Below are 19,248 nucleotides of genomic sequence, written 5' to 3' on the forward strand. Positions count from 1 at the left end.
ACACTCAAACACAATAGCACACAGGATTTACAGCATGAAAAGACATGTATGTCTGCATTACTTCCATGCTGACAAATAATCACTGATGATACTCACTGTCATTAGTAGTTCCACTGTCCATCACTCCGTACGGCGGGGCTAGAAGCCCTGCCATGCACTGCCTGTATTTCTGCAACATACAAAACAACACAACAATAATTTATTCCAGCCTCTCAAAACCTCAGATCGCTGCTGAGTCATTTTCATACAGGTGAACTGCCTTTACATCATGAAAGCTCTGAAGTAAGACTGGCGAGCTCCACCAATCAAGCCTTTTGTGGCTCGGTAACGATCAACATGAATATTCAGATGCTTCATTCTTTCTCTTTTCCCATCGCCATGGTGATCGGTGGCGATGTGAAACATGCAGCTGAAGGAACAGCAGGTGAAGAATGAAACACAAATACCATCCCAAACTCACCTGAAGCTCAAACACACACATTATCCTGCACCTACAAATATTTGGAGCTTTTTTAGACAATCTCAAAATGGTTGAAAAGTTGATTAATTCAGTCTGTGTGAATGGAGTTTACAGCCAACACGGGAAATCGACATGTTGCTTCCGAATGTTCATGTATACTGAAATCAACCTCAAAAGAGTTACTGACAAGTGCCATCCTCCATCAGACACTTTTCATAAATTCAAATGTATTTGGCTCTTCCTGCATTATCTCTGTTGCTCTATATGAGCCTCCAAAACACGGGTTCCGGTCCCATGGAAACCAGGAAGTAATAGCGTTCACATAAACAATGGTGTGTGATTCAGAGGATGCATTTTCACGCATAAAAATAAAACTTTTACTCCACTGATGGTTAGGTTTAGGGTTGGGGTATGGGCTAGGGGTAGAGTTCTTAAAATCTGCTTTCCTGTTGACTTTATTACATCATTTACAACTAAAAATACAACTCACTTTTGGCACCACCGTGTGGACATTTCAACTGGAAACTGTTCAGCAACACTTTCAGCTTTGTCCACTGGGGGCAGTATTTTGAATTTCGGTAAGCACAGACCGATTTCAGCAGCACAACTTTCAACCTCCTATCTCCTAATGCAGTGTTATCAGTCTGTTTCCTCTTAAATTACTCCTGGCTAATTATTAGTTTATCGTCCTTTACAGCAATTTTCCTGGAACAACATAATATTATATTCTTACATTATATTATTGACCCTATATTCTGCACCGATAATTTGTTTCTGTTACTTGCCGATACCGACTCTGATACCTGTTTTTTTTTTTTTCCTGACCTGCATATCAACAGTTTATTTAAACTGTAACACCAAAATGGTGTTTAAATAAATACATTCATTAAAACTTTAATCAAACAAAAGTATAACAATTAATTTTCAACATGATATTGTATTATTTTTATCAAATGAAGTGCTTTTATACATAACCTCACAGCACAATCTAAACTACACTGGAGTTATTTTTGTCAAATAAAGTACTGCATAACAGAGCATCACAGATGTGAGCTACTGCTTAAATATAATACTATAATAATAGTATATAATAATACTATAATAATAGTAATAATAATAATACTCTTGATTTATTATTATTAGTAGTAGTAGTAGTAGTACAACAGAGAACATTACATTTCTATCATACTTTTTCAATTAAAATTGAGCTTTTATTTTGGTTAAGCTTTTATGTAGAATTGTTTCTGTATTGTTTTGAACAAGGAGCTCTGACGTTATGATGAGCTTCCCCCTCTGGAAAAGCCGGCCAATACGTGACTCAAAGTGATTATTAAACCACAAAAGCCTGCTACTTATATAAATAAATAAATATGTACTCTGTATGTGCCTTGCGCTACAAAGTGAATTTGCACTCTATTCACTGTCATCTGCTACAAACAGAGCACACAATGCACAAGACATGTTTTACCTGTACAGTTGAACACAGAAGTTTACATACACTTAGGCTGAAATCATTAAAACTCATTTTGTAAACACTCCACAGATTTTATATTAGCAAACTATAGTTTTGGCAAGGACATCTACTTTGTGCATGACATGAGTAATTTTTCCAACAATTGTTTACAGACAGACTGTTTCACTTTTAACTGTCTATATCACAATTACAGTGGGTCAGAAGTTTACATACACTAAGTTAACTGTGCCTTTAAGCAGCATGGAAAATTCCAGAAAATTATGTTAAGCAAGCCTTTAGGCAATTAGCCAATTAGTTTCTGATAGGCTAATTGGCTAATTGAAGTCAATTGGAGGTGTATCTGTGGATGTATTTTAAGGCCTATCTTCAAACTCAGTGCCTCTTTGCTTGACATCATGGGAAAATCAAAAGAAATCAGCCAAGACCTCAGAAAAAATTTTGGACTTCCACAAGTCTGGTTCATCTTTGGGAGCAATTTCCAAACAGCTGAAGGTACCACGTTCATCTGTACAAACAATAGTACTTAAGTATAAACACCATGGGACCATGCAGCCATCATACCGTTCAGGAAGGAGATGCATTTTGTCTCCTAGAGATAAACATAGTTTGGTGCGAAAAGTGCAAATCAATCACAGAGCAACAGCAAAGGACCTTGTGAAGATGCTGGAGTAAAGAGGTAGACAAGTATCTATATCCACAGTAAAACGAGTCCTATATCGACATAACCTGAAAGGCTGCTCAGCAAGGAAGAAGCCACTGCTCCAAAACTGCCATAAAAAAGCCAGACTACTGTTTGCAAGTGCACATGGGGACAAAGATCTTAATTTCTGGAGAAATGTCTTATGGTCTAATGAAACAAAAATTGAACTGTTTGGCCATAATGACCATCTGTATGGAGGAAAAAGGGTAAGGCTTGCAAGCCGAAGAACACCATCCCAACCATGAAGCATGGGGGTGGCAGCATCATGTTGTGGGGGTGCTTTGCTGCAGGAGGGACTGGTGCACTTCACAAAATAGATGGCATCATGAGGAAGGAAAATTATGTGGATATATTGACAGATATCAGCCAGGAAGTTAAATCTTGGTCGCAAATGGGTCTTCCAAATGGACAATGTCCCCAAGCATACCTCCAAAGTTGTGGCAAAATGGCTTAAAGACAACAAAGTCAAGGTACTGGAGTGGCCATCACAAAGCCCTGACCTCAATCCAATAGAACATTTGTGGGCAGAACTGAAAAAGCGTGTGCAAGCAAAGAGGCCTACAAACCTGACTCAGTTACACCAGTTTTGTCTTGAGGAATGGGCCAATATTCCAGCAACTTACTGTGAGAAGCTTGTGGAAGGCTACCCAAAACGTTTGACCCAAGTTAAACAATTTAAAGGGAATGCTACCAAATACTAACAAAGTGTATGTAAACTTCTGACTCACTGGGAATGTAATGAAAGAAATAAAAGCTGAAATAAACCAATCTGTCTACTATTATTCTGACATTTCACATTCTTAAAATAAAGTAGTTTATCCTAACTGACCTAAGACAGGGAATGTTTTCTATGATTAAATGTCAGGAATTGTGAAAAACTGAGTTTAAATGTATTTGGCTAAGGTGTATGTAAACTTCTGACTTCAACTGTATGAGCCAAGGTGGAGCTTTAAAAGGTACGCGCAGCCGCGTCAGCACAACACTGTCTCTACACATTCACAAGTGCTCACATTTGCAGCGCACCACTCATGCAAACTATATATTTATATAATTAAATCGCAGCTTTTGCAGTAAAATAATCTCACTAGGACATAACGTGATTATAATTTGTGCACTGAATGTTTACTTAATGACATTCGTATGTCAGATGGTGTCGATTTTTGGTATCTGAGCATTTTTAGGAGTACGAGTACATGAACGCGGTATCGGACCAGATTCCGATACCAGTATAGGTATCAGGATATCTCTAGTGTTTTTTATGTGAGTGAGATGAGTTAAGAGCGCTGTTGCATAAATATACATCCTGTGTCTTTATATTTGCATATGTATTTTGCTACGAGTATATTCCAAACAAACTCCCGAACCCAACTTTTCTCTTTATAATGCCTGGTTTAATGCCTGGAAAATATAACAAAAGGTATAGTGATATAAATACACATGAAATAATGTACATGAAGAATAACAGGTATAGTATAAAATATGCATAATATCAAAAATAATATATAAGAAAATACATGCTCATTTTCTTTTCTTTATTTAATTATTGCATACGTATTTGTATTGAATTCAGGGTCTCTTGTGCATGCTGAGAAACAGAGCACCTTTACAGGAATACTTTGTTATATTATCCTTGCAATAAAAATAGCAGTGAGGTTCTGCAATTGGTTGGTCTACACATGTAGTAAAATACTGCATGTAAGTCTTTATGAGTTTTTGTGCGTGAGACGAGTAAAAGAGCACAGAACCTGTGTTTGCCTGTTGATTAGCGCCACCAGCATGCTGGATTGAGCAGCTGCAGCGATTCTGGAAAAGTGATAAAAAGCTTTTATCTCATTGGTCAGTTTTCATTGCAGTCTGGAAAAAAAAAACCAGTTCTCTGGAAAAAAACTTCAGATTGTTGGCAGATGATTTTTTGGACCCCCTGTGAATAGCGCCATAGGAATCCATTGTTCCAAATCAAAAGCTCGTTCGGAACAAACATTCCTACCGAAGAAACGGATTTGGTGTGAATAGGCCTTCATTCATGTCCGCAGCACAAACTGTGCTGAGCAAGTTGTGCGTCAAAGTTTAATACTTGCAGTAAGTACGAGCAAGCACCACTAATAACATATTTCACATCCACTGCATAATAGAACAGAATCGATTTCTGTCCCATTCAATCAAACAAAGTGAGACATAATATTTAAAAGCAGTATTTAAAAGAGTACAAATAGTGGTGCTTTCACCCTCTGAAACATTATGTCAGGCCGGGCCCCTGAGAACATGAATATTTTTGTACCCACAGCAGGATCCTTCACCACAAATGGAAAGATTAAGAGTAAATGAGCAGACTGCTACAGATGCACCGAGCCTTAATTAACAACTTCAAACTCTCTAGTACAGCCCAGAGTACTTAGAGGCTTGACTGTATGACATTCAGTATGATAAAGTGACACACTGAAGGATGTGTGTCTGTTTAGTCCTAAAGGGATGGTTCACCCAAATATAAAAATTCTGTCATACTTTATTCACCTTCATGTCATTCCAAACTTGTATGACTTTGTTTATTCTGTGAAACACCAAAGAAGTAGTTTAGGAGAAAGACCTGGCTTCTCTATTTCATATAATGAAAATGGATTGGGACCAGGGGATGTTAAGGCTCAAATAGGACAAAAAGCACCATAAAAGCATAATAAAAGACTTGTGCGCTATTTTCAACATGATCACACTGAAAATCCACATGCTGCTTCCGCATGCTCATGTACCGGTACCTTAAAATTGACCCCACCTCCCAAATTACTGACAAGCACCATCCTCCATTAGACATTTTATCATCAAATCAAACCTGTTCACCTTTACCTGTGGCATTATTGAGTGTACCGTGCAATGTGCGCGACATGTGTTCTGGTCACTTGGAAACCAGGAAGTAGTCGAGTTCATGTAAACAATGGTGAGCACAGCTTCCGGTTAGGTATTGAGGTGTTAAGACGCGTGGTGTCAACGCTCCGCATTATTTCATGTAATTGTTTAGTAACACACCCTATTTTGACTTCATACCGAACCCATTCTATTTTTCTCTGTGTATCTCGTTTGCCGAGTTTCAGTCCAAATGAGCAAATTGACGAGATCCGGTGGTAAACAGCATATTCAAGCTCAACATGTGCAGGCTGACCACAAAGGCAGCAAAATGGCGGATAACGGGTCTGGATCTACACTGCTGACAATCGGGTCTCTGATTAAAGAACTAGAAAAATTCTGAAAAGACATGACTGAAGAGTTCGTCGCTTTGTTAAATTGCTCATTGGAACCACTTCGATCTTCCATCGACTCAGCTGGTGCAACACTGCCAACTCAAGCATCCACCATTAGCGAGATGGAAACAAGCCTCTCTGATCATAGCGAATAACACAGCTAGACCTTGATATGAACACCCTGCAATTAAAACTGGCACGCGTGGAAGAGGAAAATGTGGAACTTAAAGCCAATGTGGAAGACCTGGTATCCCGCTCGAAACGTCAGAACATTCGGGTGGTAGACTTGCCTGAGGGCATTGAAGGGAAGGACGCAAGGGAGTTCATGTCGAAATTGTTCCACAATTTACTCGGTGACTCCCTCTCTGAACGACCCGAGTTGGATCGCGCTCATTGCAGCCTGAAGCCCAAACCCTGGCCTGAGGGAAATCCACAACCAGTTATCGTCAGATCATTATCGTCCAATATAATGACTCCCTTGCTCTTACTTGAGCTAGCACTAAAAAAAATATGTCCAACATATTCCCAAAATTCCCAAATTTTTCAGCTTCCTGCGGGGAAAGATGTGTTTCTTGAAGAAACACTATATCATATTTCTTACGTTTAAGAAAAGTAATAACCTTTTATGGGGTGCCCCAACCCATTCACATTCCATGTGGAGAGAGATAGTACACTCATATTAACATTTGACATTTTGATATAATAGAAAAAATAAATTGTGTGTCAAAAACAAAATTATACAGACCACATTCCCCATTAGTGAAACAATCAAACCCCGAACTTCCCCCCGAACAAAACAAACAGAAATTAACCCCGCGCACGAAAGTGCCAACCGGCGACAATAACTCTAAACTCAAAAGGTCCATGAACACCCACGAGCCCCCACGACAACTTTGCCATCGGATTGCTCAATTTTGCCTCACAAATTTGTGAGGCAAAATTACATAACAGAAAATACTTTGTAAAATAAACCCAGTCAATAGGAAGAATGAACACAAAGAATGTGTAGATTCATTCACAGAACTGTCTCAAAGGTGTGATCTTCCACAAAACAAATTCCAGCTGATATAAAACGTTCAGATATGTTCAGTGAGCTGGCTGTTATGAGTTCAACGGATGACGTAATCATTCCAATGTCCCATAAAAAAACTCAAGACAAACTACAGCCAGCAGGAGGAATAAGCACGAAGAACAAACAGATTAATCCACAGCTGTTCCAAAGGAGTGTTATTCAATAGAACAAGCTCCAGCTGCTAGGCGGAACCAATACAAAAAGAAACAAAACCGGCATCCTGGTTCCCCGGATGGTCGAGTCAATTCACTTGGAGGCCACATAAAGGTATATACCATGACTTACGCAATCCATCAACTTTATAAAAGACATCCTTTGTGTGAGCATGTAGATATTTTGTGGTCATCTGTAGTGTCCACTCTCAAACTGGAACTCGTCTAGAAGCCCTCTACTGCTTCGCTGTCGACTACACAAGTCAGAGGGCGGAATCTTCACGGCAACAAGAAGACTCTCCGCTCCCCTGCAGTGCTCCAGCGAACATCACGCCACCTTGCCGCTTGATGCTTCACTGGTGAATGGGCCGCTTCAGCATCCTGATTCCCCGCAGTGCTTCGGCAGGTGTTGTGTATCCTTACAAAGCAATTGCATATTGTATATTGTGTGAAATATACAGTATATATATATATATATATATATATATATATATATATATATATATATATATATATATATATATATATATGGTCCTTTTGCCGGCATATGCATCGCAAGCCCCTCAATCTCCATGCAACACGTCTATGCTGACACATTATATGCGTTAAGGCCTCATCTTGTTCAGCTCTCACTGCATCAGGCGAGTGGTAGGTGGATGATGCTACCACCAACTCTAGAAGCATGTGGCAGGGAATTAATATCATCACGGACTACAAAGGGAATAAAAACTCTGCCGTGAACACAGCTGCCTCTCTCCCGGATGAGCTAAATAATTTTTATGCTCATTTCGAGGGAAATAACACCGCCCTCGTGGAGAGAGCTCTCACGGCCGAAGCTACAGAGGTTAGTTCACTCTCGGTCTCTGTAGCGGATGTAACCCGATCCTTCCGGCAAGTGAATATCCATAAAGCTGCGGGTCCAGACGGCATTCCGGGCCACATCATCAGAGCATGCACGAACCAACTGACTGGTTTATGGATATTTTCTACCTTTCCCTCTCCTTGTCTGTGGTCCCCACATGCTTTAATACGTCCACCATTGTGCCAGTACCAAAGCAATCCAAAATCACTTGCTTAAATGACTGGCGTCCTGTTGCTCTGACCCCCATCATCAGCAAATGCTTTGAGAGACTAATCAGAGATTACATCTGCTCTGTGCTGTCTCCCTCACTGGACCCATTGCAGTTTGCTTACCACAACAACCGCTCCATTGATGATGCCATTGCATCTACACTACACACGGCTCTCTCCCACCTGGAAAAAATCCAATTGCATGTCAGCCACCCTGTTTCAACGGTGTTCTGTCTTCCACGGTTCCGTCGAAGACTCGCCAGTACTTGTTGACACAGCACAATACTTGTTGACCCCTCTCCAAACATACCGCTTATGGTTGTGACCATAAAGCTCTATTTTGGTCTCGTCACTCCAAATTACAGTGTGCCAGAAGCTGTGAGGCATGTCAAGGTGTTGTCGGGCATATTGTAACCGGGCTATTTTGTGGCATTGGCTTCTTTCTGGCAACTCGACCATGCAGCTCATGTTTGTTCAAGTATCATCGTATTGTGCTCCTTGAAACAACCACACCGTCTTTTTCCAGAGCAGCCTGTATTTCTCCTGAGGTTACCTGTGGATTTTTCTTTGTATCCTGAACAATTCTTCTGGCAGTTGTGGCTGAAATCTTTCTTGGTCTACCTGACCTTGGCTTGGCATCAAGAGATCCCCGAATTTTCTACTTCATAATAAGTGATTGAACAGTACTGACTGGCATTTTCAAGGCTTTGGATATCTTTTTATATCCTTTTCCATCTTTATAAAGTTCCATTACCTTGTTACGCAGGTCTTTTGACAGTTCTTTTCTGCTCCCCAAGGCTCAGTATCTAGCCTGCTCAGTGCATCCACGTGAGAGCTAACAAACTCATTCACAGACACTAATTGCAATTTAAAAAGCCACAGGCGTGGGAAATTAACCTTTAATTGCCATTTAAACCTGTGTGTGTCACCTTGTGTGTCTGTAACAAGGCCAAACATTCAAGGGTATGTAAACTTTTGATCAGGGCCATTTGGGTGATTTCTGTTACCATTATGATTTAAAAAGGAGCCAAACAACTATGTGATAATAAATGGCTTCATATGATCACTATCCTTAAATAAAAGACAGTTTTTTTGCATAATCAGTCCTATTTTCAAAATCAATGCCAAAATTTCACAATTTCTGCCAGGGTATGCAAACTTTTGAGCACAACTGTATATGTTGCCATGACACGCTGGCCCACATATGGCCAGCGAAACGCATGTATGCACTTCCACCGGTGCACCTCCTTCATTCTGTCATCAGCAAAGTCCGAGTGGACATGGAACCAGTTCTGTTAATTGCGCAGAAATGGCCCAATCAGCCATAGTTTCCAGAAATGATAGAGAAGTTATACAGTTTGCCATGGGAAATACAGCTGAGGGATCTCCTCTCTCAGGCGCAAGGCACAATCTGCCATCCCCAGCCGAGGCTGTGGAACCTGCATGTGTGGCCCCTGAACGGAGCATGCTAAACACACCAGAACTGATGCATTCAGTCGTGAACACCATTTTACAGGCCAGAGCGCCGTCCACGAGACGCTTCTACATGCTAAAACTGCCCCATTCATGAAATTCTCATATTTCTTCAAGAGCAATTAGATGCAGGACTCACTCCATGAATGCTCAAAGTGTATGTGGCGACTATATCTGTGTATCACGCAACTGAAGCCGGTGCCACTAAAGGCAAACATGATTTAATCATAAAGTTCCTTAGAGGAACAAGACGATTAAATCCACCTCAGCTGGCTACAGTCCCGACTTTGGTCCTAAAAGCACTTAGCCTTTGGACTCTGTTGATTTGTGCATTCTCTCCGTTAAGACCACACTACTGCTGGCTCTGGCCTCTGTACAACGGGTCGGTGACTTACATGCACTATCAATTGACAATTCATGTCTGGAGTTTGGCCCGGACTTTCAAAAGCTTCTGTCAAACCCAGAAAAGGCTATGTGCCTAAGGTTCTAACCACGCCCTTCAGAGCACAGGTGGTTCACCTTCAAGCTTTCTTCCCTCCTCCATTTAATTCTGATGAGGAACAATTCTTGCATTTGTTATGCCCTGTGCGGGCGCTACACACATACGTTGAGCGCACCCGCCAGTTCAGACTGTCTGAAAAGCTCTTTGTGTGCTGTGTAGGACACACGAATGGAATGTCCGTCTCCAAGCAAAGACTTTCTCACTGGATCGTTGATGCGATTGCCCTGGCTTACAAGTCGCAGTGTAAGCTCTGTACAATTGGTGTTAAAGAACACTCAACTAGAGGCATGGCCTCCTCATGGGCATGGACAAACGATGTGTCTTTATAAGACATATGTTTTGCAGCAGGATGGTCTTCTCAAAACACATTTGCAAGATTTTACAACCTAGATATAACGTCCCTCTCTCTTCACAAGTCCTCTGTGTTTAGAGCGCTTGCTATTTCGTTTGCCAACCATATACTTATGCCCCTCCCCTTAAGTATGGGCTCCCCATCATTTTACACAACTGCCTATATCAGGCCATTGTAATTTACCATAAAGTCACAAGCACTTTCATCATAAATAAACTCCCTTCCCGACTGGGTTCATGAAGGGGTTAATTCATACTGTATGACTATATTCATTCTGAGTGCTCCCCTCCTGGCCCAACATGAGGGTCACTCACTTGCAGCATACTGATGTCAGTTGCCGTCCCACGGGACTGTGGTGTCATGTTTCCTCTCTGGAAGGCTATATCATGTAGTGCCACATGATGGGATTCTGTTCCCCATGTGCTTTAGCATGCAATGTCGAGTGTACTGAGTCGTAAGGGAACGTCTCAGTTACATACGTAACCTAAGTTCCCTGAGACGAAGGGAACGAGACTTTGCGAATGCTGGCCGCACTACAAGACTCAGAGTTCTTCTGAGGTGCGAGCGATGTGCTCCTTGTCCCTCAGTCAGAAAATTCTGAGGAATGGTGTTCAGGCCAGTTTCTCACACTTCTATGTCTAAGACATTTTTACCCCTTATGGACCAAATAGGATGTGTGGATTCCTACCGCTTTTCTCATCCAACTTCTAAAGATTTTTCCTTTTTCTCGAATGTCCACTGGGTCTACCAGCGTATCGATTATTTTTTTATTGATAAAGATATTCTACCTCTAGTTAGGTCTACAGAATACTCAGCTATTGTAATTTTGGATCATGCCCCACATATTTTAGACCTTTCTTTCCCCTTAAATTCATACAGACACTCCAGTGGCTGGAAGCTTAATACTGGGTTGTTGGCTAATAAAGAGTTTGGTTAGTTCATCTCTAAGAACATTGATTTCTATCTGGAAACTAACAAATCAGACACAGTATCGCCAACACTCTTGTGGGAAACATTTAAAGCATTTATACGTGTCATTATCTCTTTTAATGCATACCGGGTCAAAGCTAGGAAACTGAAACAGCAGGAACTCATTGATGCAATATTAGAAATAGATAGAAATAGAAATAGAAAACACAAGCACATCAAGCCCCAATTTAGAAACCCAACGCTTAAAATGTACTTACTATCAACCAATAAAGCTGAGTATTTACTGAAACTAACAAAAGCTACTTATTATGAGCACGGAGATAGAGCTAGCCGTATACTAGCCTCTTTGCTTAGGCACCAATCTGCATCCCACCTTATCTCACAGATATATGGTTCCTCACACAGGATTATGACGGACCCAGTTAAAATTAATTCAGAATTCTCTTCTTTCTACGCTAATCTTTACAAATCTTTAGATACCACTGTCATGCAGTCTTTTCTTTCCCAATTAGATATCCCTGAAATAAATTCAGATATGGCTAAGCACTTGGATGAGCCTCTTCGCTTGAAGGAGATTACTTCCTGTACTGCTGCTATGCGGAATAATAAAGCTCCCGACCCCGAAGGCTTCCCCGTAGAATTTTTACAAAAATTATCTGGACAGCTATCCCCCTTATTATTGGATCTTTTTAATGACACATTAGACAAGGGTTATTTACCAGCATCTTTAAACCATGATTTAATCTCTTTAATATTGAAGAAGGGCAAGGACCCTAAACTTTGTAGCAGCTATAGGCCCATCAGTTTAATCAATAATAATGTTAAGTTATTAGCAAAGATATTGGCCAAGCGTCTAGATGCTTGTCTATCTAGCATTGTGTCAGATGACCAAACAGGTTGTATATTGGGTCGCCAATTGTCGTCCAATGTACGCAGATTATTAAATGTAATCTCTATTCCATCTAGCTCTCCAAAACCAGAAATGGTCATCTCATTAGATGCAGAGAAAACATTCGACCACGTGGAATGGGAATATTTATTTACAGTTCTACAAAAATTTGGATTTGGGCAAAAATTTATTTCATGGGAACGTTTATTATACTCTGCCCCCTCAGCTTGTGTGAAAACACATTCGGAGACATCGTCTTATTTTTCCCTTACCCGCAGTACCCGTCAAGGGTGTCCGCTTTCACAAGTACTTTTCGCACTAGCTATAGAGCCCCTCTCTATTGCTTTTTTTATATATATTGCTTTTCTCGTTATATGCGGACAATCTTTTGTTATATGTTCAGGACTCAATTAATTGCATGGACGATATAGTGCATTTGCTGAAGGAGTTCGGATCCTTTTCGGGTTATAAGCTAAATATTGCTAAAAGCAAATGTTTTCCCATCAGTGACCTGGCAAAACAAATCCCCATAATTAAACTTCCTTTTCATATGTCTCCGGGGGGTTTCCGATATTAAATCATAAAAGTAGATGCATAAAAGTAGATCTTCAAGGCTGGAGTAATTTACCACTTTCGCTAATTGGCAGAATTGAGTCAGTCAAAATGAATATCTTGCCACGAATTCAGTTTTTATTTCAGACCCTCCCCCTTTTTCTTCCAAAATCCTTTTTTAAGTCACTCGATGCCATTTTATCATCTTACATCTGGTCTCGAAAGCCCCCATGGTTGCGGAATATAACTCCTCAGAGGACCAAACAAGATGGAGGCCTTACTCTACCAAACATGATACTCTATTACTGGGCAGCTAATATCTAGAAATGATCTTTGTGGTGTAATTCTCTGAATACCAATTGGTGCATTATAGAAGCAAACTCTTGTACGTTGTCCTCTCTACCTGCATTAGTTTTTGCTTCCCATTCAGCATGCCCATCCAAGTACACTAATAACCCTATTGTGCTTTCCTCATTAAAGATCTGGAAACAGTTTTGGCAGCATTTTGGATTAAATTCATTGTCGGCCCTTATGCCTATCTGTGGTAACCACTTATTTTTACCACCCACTATGGATTCAACTAATATGCAGTGGAGGAAGAAGGGCTTGGTGTTGTTCCACGATTTGTTTTCTAACAATACATTTATAACATTTATTGACTTTAGTGTCTAAATCTAGCTTATTCAGATATTTTCAACTGCATGACTTCACGAGAACTCACTTCACCTCTTTTCCTCATCAGCCAAAGAAAACACTGATAGAGGAGGTAATGTCAATTCCAAGATCTCTTTGTCGTATCTCTTCAATATATATGCTTTTACATTCTGCACAACTACCCTCTCTTTCCCCACTTAAGGAAGCCTGGGAAAAGGAGTTAGGAGCTAAAATTGAGGAGGATTTGTGGGAGAATGACCTAGTTAAAATGAATTCCACCTGTATTTGTGCCAGTTTGAATATGGTCCAATTTAACATAGTTCATAGGATTCATTATACCAAGGTAAAATTGAGGATACTGTCATTAGTAGATGAAGACATTTGCACCAGATGCTCACAATCCCCAGCAGACCACACACATATGTTCTATACATGTCCTAAATTGCATTCATATTGGTCATCCTTCTTCAGCACGCTGTCAAAGTCTCTCAAAATCTCTCTTAGCCCTTGCCCATTGGTCGCAATTTTTGGAGTGTCTCCTATGGAAGGATTCTGCACCAGGAGCCAGGCCGATTTTGCTTCCCTTATAGCCAGAAGATGCATATATAAGTGCAGCTTAGACATTATAAATAACTCCTTTTGTGTTCCACATCAAAAAGTCAGGTTTAGAAAGAATCAGGGGTGAGTAAATGATGGCAAAATGGTTTTTATTGACTGAACTATTCCTTGAAAGAGCAAAACAGAGAGGGTTACAACTTTGTTCTGAACTGCAGATTATTTGGCCACTGATCTGAAGTCTTAAGCTTCACACAAATGCACTTTGTATATCCTGTTTCCTTCCTGCTTCCTGAAGCTTAAACAAAAGCTAACTTCAGTTAACTTAACATCTCCCATCCCCCAGACTTGCAGACCAACACAAACTCACACAAACATTCAGTCTCATTCAACAAAATAATACATTGTTTGTCTTTCCAGCTGGCTGCTCTCACATAGGTTAAGTAATTCAGCCAGGATTATGTAATTAACAGCATATAAGCACACAGAGCAAGTGTATTTCCTTTCTCTTGGTGCCAGGTCAGGCGGTGCCCCCTGTAGCCTGGCACAGACCTGACCCAGGGAGAGGGAGAGAGAGAGAGAGAGAGAGAGACCCCTCAGCTTGCAACAGCTAATGTTCACCTCACAGACAGGGCTTATTTATCCATGACATTAAGGGATAGTTCACCCGAAAACGAATATTGTGTAATCGAGTACTCAACCTCATGTCATTCCAAACCCGTAGGACTTTTCTTCTTCTTCCGTGGAACACAAAAGTTGATGTTAGTCACAAATAGATACGGGTTTGAAAAGTGAATAATGACGTTTTGTTTTTTGTTTTTTTATTTTTGGGTGAACTTTCCTTTTAACATCCAACTATCAGAAAAACAACGTAAGATCACAAAAGATCATTGATCAAGTGTAACAAAACAGAACTACAACCAAAACCAGTAATACTGAATACCAATATTTACAACTTCAAAAAAATCCTACTACTGACATCATTAACCTCATAAACAACATTGATTATACCAGCTATCCTAAACCTAGTGCACTGAATTTTTTTTAATTAATCAGTATTATTTTGTCTCCAGTAAAAATATCTCAATATTCTTAAAATAACATACAGTGCATTTATTTTAGAATCAAAATTATGCAAGAAAATAAGATGTTTTCAGACAATGGATCTACATGTATGTCTAGAATTGTTTACTCTCTTACGTCACATTTTTTATTTATTTATTTATTTATTTTTGTGCTTTAAGCATAATTTAACATTTTAAAATGTATATTTTACGTTTAGGCCTTCAGGAAAATGCTCTCCCAAGTGGATACATTTAAAAATGCAATCTTAGCGTTGTAGTGTAGACAGGGAAAAGGACATATTCGAAAATGATGACGTATTTGTTGATGTATTCGATGACATCATTGATGTATCATGTGACGCAGTCATGTGATCCATTCAACCACAAAAAATCAAGATGGCGGCCCATGTTGCCGTTGTTGTGCCTGCTATTCACTTTGATAGCGTTGTTAAAGATAAATGCTAATTTGAACAACCTTAACACTGCATTCCTTTAAAGGCTAGGGGAAGTTTACTCGGAATTGCTGTCCGGCAGCGGAAGATGAGGCGTTTTCACACGTTTCAGTGTGGATGAGCAACTTTTAGAAAATGTTTGAAAACGGCAGTGTGGATGGAGAGAGTTTTGAAAATGAAAACGGCATTTCCAAATTTATCTGGACTAATGTTGACGTAGTCTTATTATCTCACACAATTTTAGTAAAAGTAAATCTTTAGGAAGTTTTCATATTTTTACTGGAAAACAAGACAAAAATACTGAGAAAGAAAATAACGTTTTTGAAGTGATATTGATCCTACACTGAAATAAGTTATTCACCCAAAAATGTGCTTCATGTGGTAATATCTAAATTAGCTGATTTTTATTCAAGTAAAAATATTTAATTACACCGACTCAACCTGAAAACTTTAGGTTACACCAACAAAACTCATTTTAAGGGCTAGTTCAGGTAAAAATAGATCCTTTGCAGATTACAACTGTTTACTGAGTAATGCAATTAGAGTTTATATACCAGTAAAAGTGGTTTCTTGATTATAAATTATAAAAAAAACAAAACTTTTACATGTAACAAATTTAAAGATATTGAGCCAATATGACTTACCCTGGTTAAAGTTTTTGGAGTTTAGTCCGACTATTTCCAAAACGCAACCAACTTCCCAGCATTATCCAGCAAAAGCTGGGAACCCTCCTATCTTTTCCAGCCAGATGCACAATCACATTAATACAAACACACAAACCCTGATGATCCAATTACACACACCGGCATATGGATGATGTGTTTCAGTGTCTGCTCTTTGGATCTCTCTGGCCGAGCATCTGACTGGACTTCAGTGGCCGTTGCCAGGCAATAGCTGCAGCCAATCAGAGAGCTGAATTCACTCAATTCACCCTGTATCACAACACTAATTCTGAGAGAGGTAGAGAGAGAGACATACGGGCTGCTAAAAGCTCATAGCCTCATCAATTATTAAGGTTGTTAAATTGTATTTACACTCACCAGACAGTTGTGTGTGTGTGTGTGTGAGCGGGTTTGGGTGGTTTACAAGGACATTTTTCTTGATTACAAACTGGTAATTACAAGGGTATTATGCTATAAATGTGGTTTATGAGGACATTTCTAGCATGCTTATAATTCAAATTGCTTAAAAAACATACTAAAGATAGAACGTTTTTTGCGAGAGTTAGGTTTAGGTTTAGGGTTAGGGGATAGAATCTATAGTTCGTACAGTATAAAAATCATTATGTCTGTGGAGGATAGCCGCACCAACGTGTGTGTGTGTGTGTGTGTGTGTGTGTGTGTGTGTGTGTGTCCTACAACTGTTGTGAAATCACCTTTATTACATTAGAATGGAAGGTCTTTGCAGATCAGTTCATTGGGGTGTTTTTAAACCTTTCCTAGTTCGGTAAACACTAATACAGCATTATGACTTGCGCTTTGCAGATGAAGCCCTGTTATGTTTTTATAAACTTAGTTTATGAATCTCACCAATCAGAAGTACCCCCATAAAAACAATCAACAGTCTCTGTGATCAGGTTTGAAGCAGATTACTCAATTCTGTGAAAATGCAACTTAAGGATCATATCACTTATTTTTTATATTTTTTTTCCCATTAGTTAAGGTTATATTGCTAATTATTTATTTTTTAAATACTCAACCTAAATAACTACACAATTAAATGTAGTTTTGTGATCCTTTTGTGCAGAACAATCTATTACCTTTAGACAATCACTGCTTCATTCATTAGACTCTATTTCACAAATTCTGTAAGGGGGGAGTGGCTTCCAGGTCAGTGAAGACATATGTTAATGGACTGCGGTTAGCCACTGAGGCCCTGTGAATAATTCTGCCAATGATCAAGCACATATTGTATATAACGAAGTACACTGTGTTGTCAGCGGAGAGAAAAGAATAGGATGCTGGAAACTGCACTATTCAACATTCACCAGTCACGCGGAGGTCTGTTCTTTGCACCCCAATGTGATAAGGGTCAATGTTGCACAGCATTGTGGTGTGGGCGAGAGCACCTTTGGGTGTCAGAGAGGATGATGAGCCAAGACATGTGCAGTGTAGCCTATGACTGGTTTGTTGTTACCTTTGTTGTTAACTACGTGGCCATCCACACAATTCAGTGTACCTGTAATTTATTTATTTACTAGTTCATTTCTATTTGTTAAAGTTAAAAATTTTAGGCTTCTTGCTCACCGTCACTTTGGCTTGCTCACTGGGGGCCTAAAGACAAAAATTTTTAAAGCATAATTTTCAATCACATTTTTCACTGTGAATTCGGCAACAGTAGGTCGAAAGTTATGCTGCTGAAATCAGTCGGTACTTACCGAAATGCGAACTACTGCCCCCAGTGGCCAAAGATGGAAGTGTTGTTGAATGTATAGGCTAGTGTGAGGTCCTGTTTCCAGAAAAATATCCAAAGAGTGGCGCCAAAAGCGAGTTCTAAAGCTAGTTGATTTTAGTTGTAATAATGTAATACATTCAATATTACATTATTATTAATGAGACACCCAAACCCCAACCTTAAACTTTTATGCCAACACAATTAATTCCTGGTTTACATGTGACCAGAACCCATGTCTCTGGAGCTGCTAGCGCAATGTGCTATTAGCAGCACCACAGGAAAAGGATAACCCACTTGATTTGGAGCAAAAATATCTGACGGGAGATGTCGCTTGTCAGTAATTCGCCAGAATGGTGTTGATGTCAGGGTACCTGAACATTTGGTAGCAACATGTCGACTTCCCGTGTGATCATGTTACTAAAAGAGCCCACCCCCAAGCCTCTATGATATTCTGATTTATTACACGGGTTTCTGGAATACTTGATTCTGATTGGTCAGTGACGACATCTAGCTGTCTGATTTCTCCGAGTAACAACCGCACATCCGGGGATTAACACATATCCAACTGGGCATCAGGGTATTGCGAGTCATCTTTCCTACTTCTCGTATCACTCTGCGATCTCTACAAGTAAGCTAATGAAATAATTTCAACTAATTTCAATGTTTCACCTCCATTTATTTATTTATTTGGCAAGTAGCCTTGTAATAATCTGGATAATGAGCAGTCAGACAGTTATTTTCGCAAAATAAACACCACCAGAACTCAGACACAAACTGGTGGTGCAAATCATCTGTTCAGCGATTTCTTTCTTCTCACATAATAAAATCATTTCAACGCAAATCAATATTTCATGTACATTTACATATTTATTTGGCAAGTAGTCTTGTAATAAACTGGATAATGAGCAGTCAGATGGTCATTTTCGCAAAATAAACACCAACAGAACTTTGATGCAAATCGGAGGTGGAATTCAACTGTTCAGTGATTTTCAACATAATATTCAACATAATAACATCATTTTAACACAAATCAATATTTCATGTCCACTTCTTTATTTATTTGGTTAGTAGGTGTGTAATAAATGGGATAATGTAAAGTCCCAGTATCCGGTTGTTATCGCAAAATAAATCCCCTCCCTGGCAGGGCTGTACATTATGCCTTACTTATTGATTTACTGTCTGCAAGGTGAAAAACTCTCATCATACTATAAGCAATAGTAGTGAATAATAGTGATTTTTGCCTTAAAAGCACCACTACTAAAAGATGATATC

The 19,248-nt window shown here is 39.5% G+C and overlaps 1 protein-coding gene across 2 annotated transcripts in view; it reads right to left on the reverse strand.

The window, feature by feature from the left end:
- The window catches only part of LOC127446678 (rap guanine nucleotide exchange factor 4-like), a 58,211-nt gene that overhangs the window by 23,828 nt on the left and 15,135 nt on the right, over positions 1-19,248 (reverse strand). Inside the window, exons 1-2 of one of the 2 annotated variants that reach the window (XM_051707809.1) lie at positions 16,227-16,368; positions 97-169 (exon numbers count right to left, since the gene is read on the reverse strand). In XM_051707809.1, coding sequence (XP_051563769.1) covers positions 97-154 — 58 coding nt within the window. In that variant the 5' untranslated portion in view covers positions 155-169; positions 16,227-16,368. Of the gene's footprint in view, positions 1-96; positions 170-16,226; positions 16,369-19,248 lie in introns of those variants that run through there. The other variant, XM_051707808.1, reaches the window with a different exon arrangement.

This window comes from Myxocyprinus asiaticus, chromosome 9 (assembly GCF_019703515.2).
Source record: "Myxocyprinus asiaticus isolate MX2 ecotype Aquarium Trade chromosome 9, UBuf_Myxa_2, whole genome shotgun sequence".
NCBI classification, from domain to species: Eukaryota; Metazoa; Chordata; class Actinopteri; order Cypriniformes; family Catostomidae; genus Myxocyprinus; species Myxocyprinus asiaticus.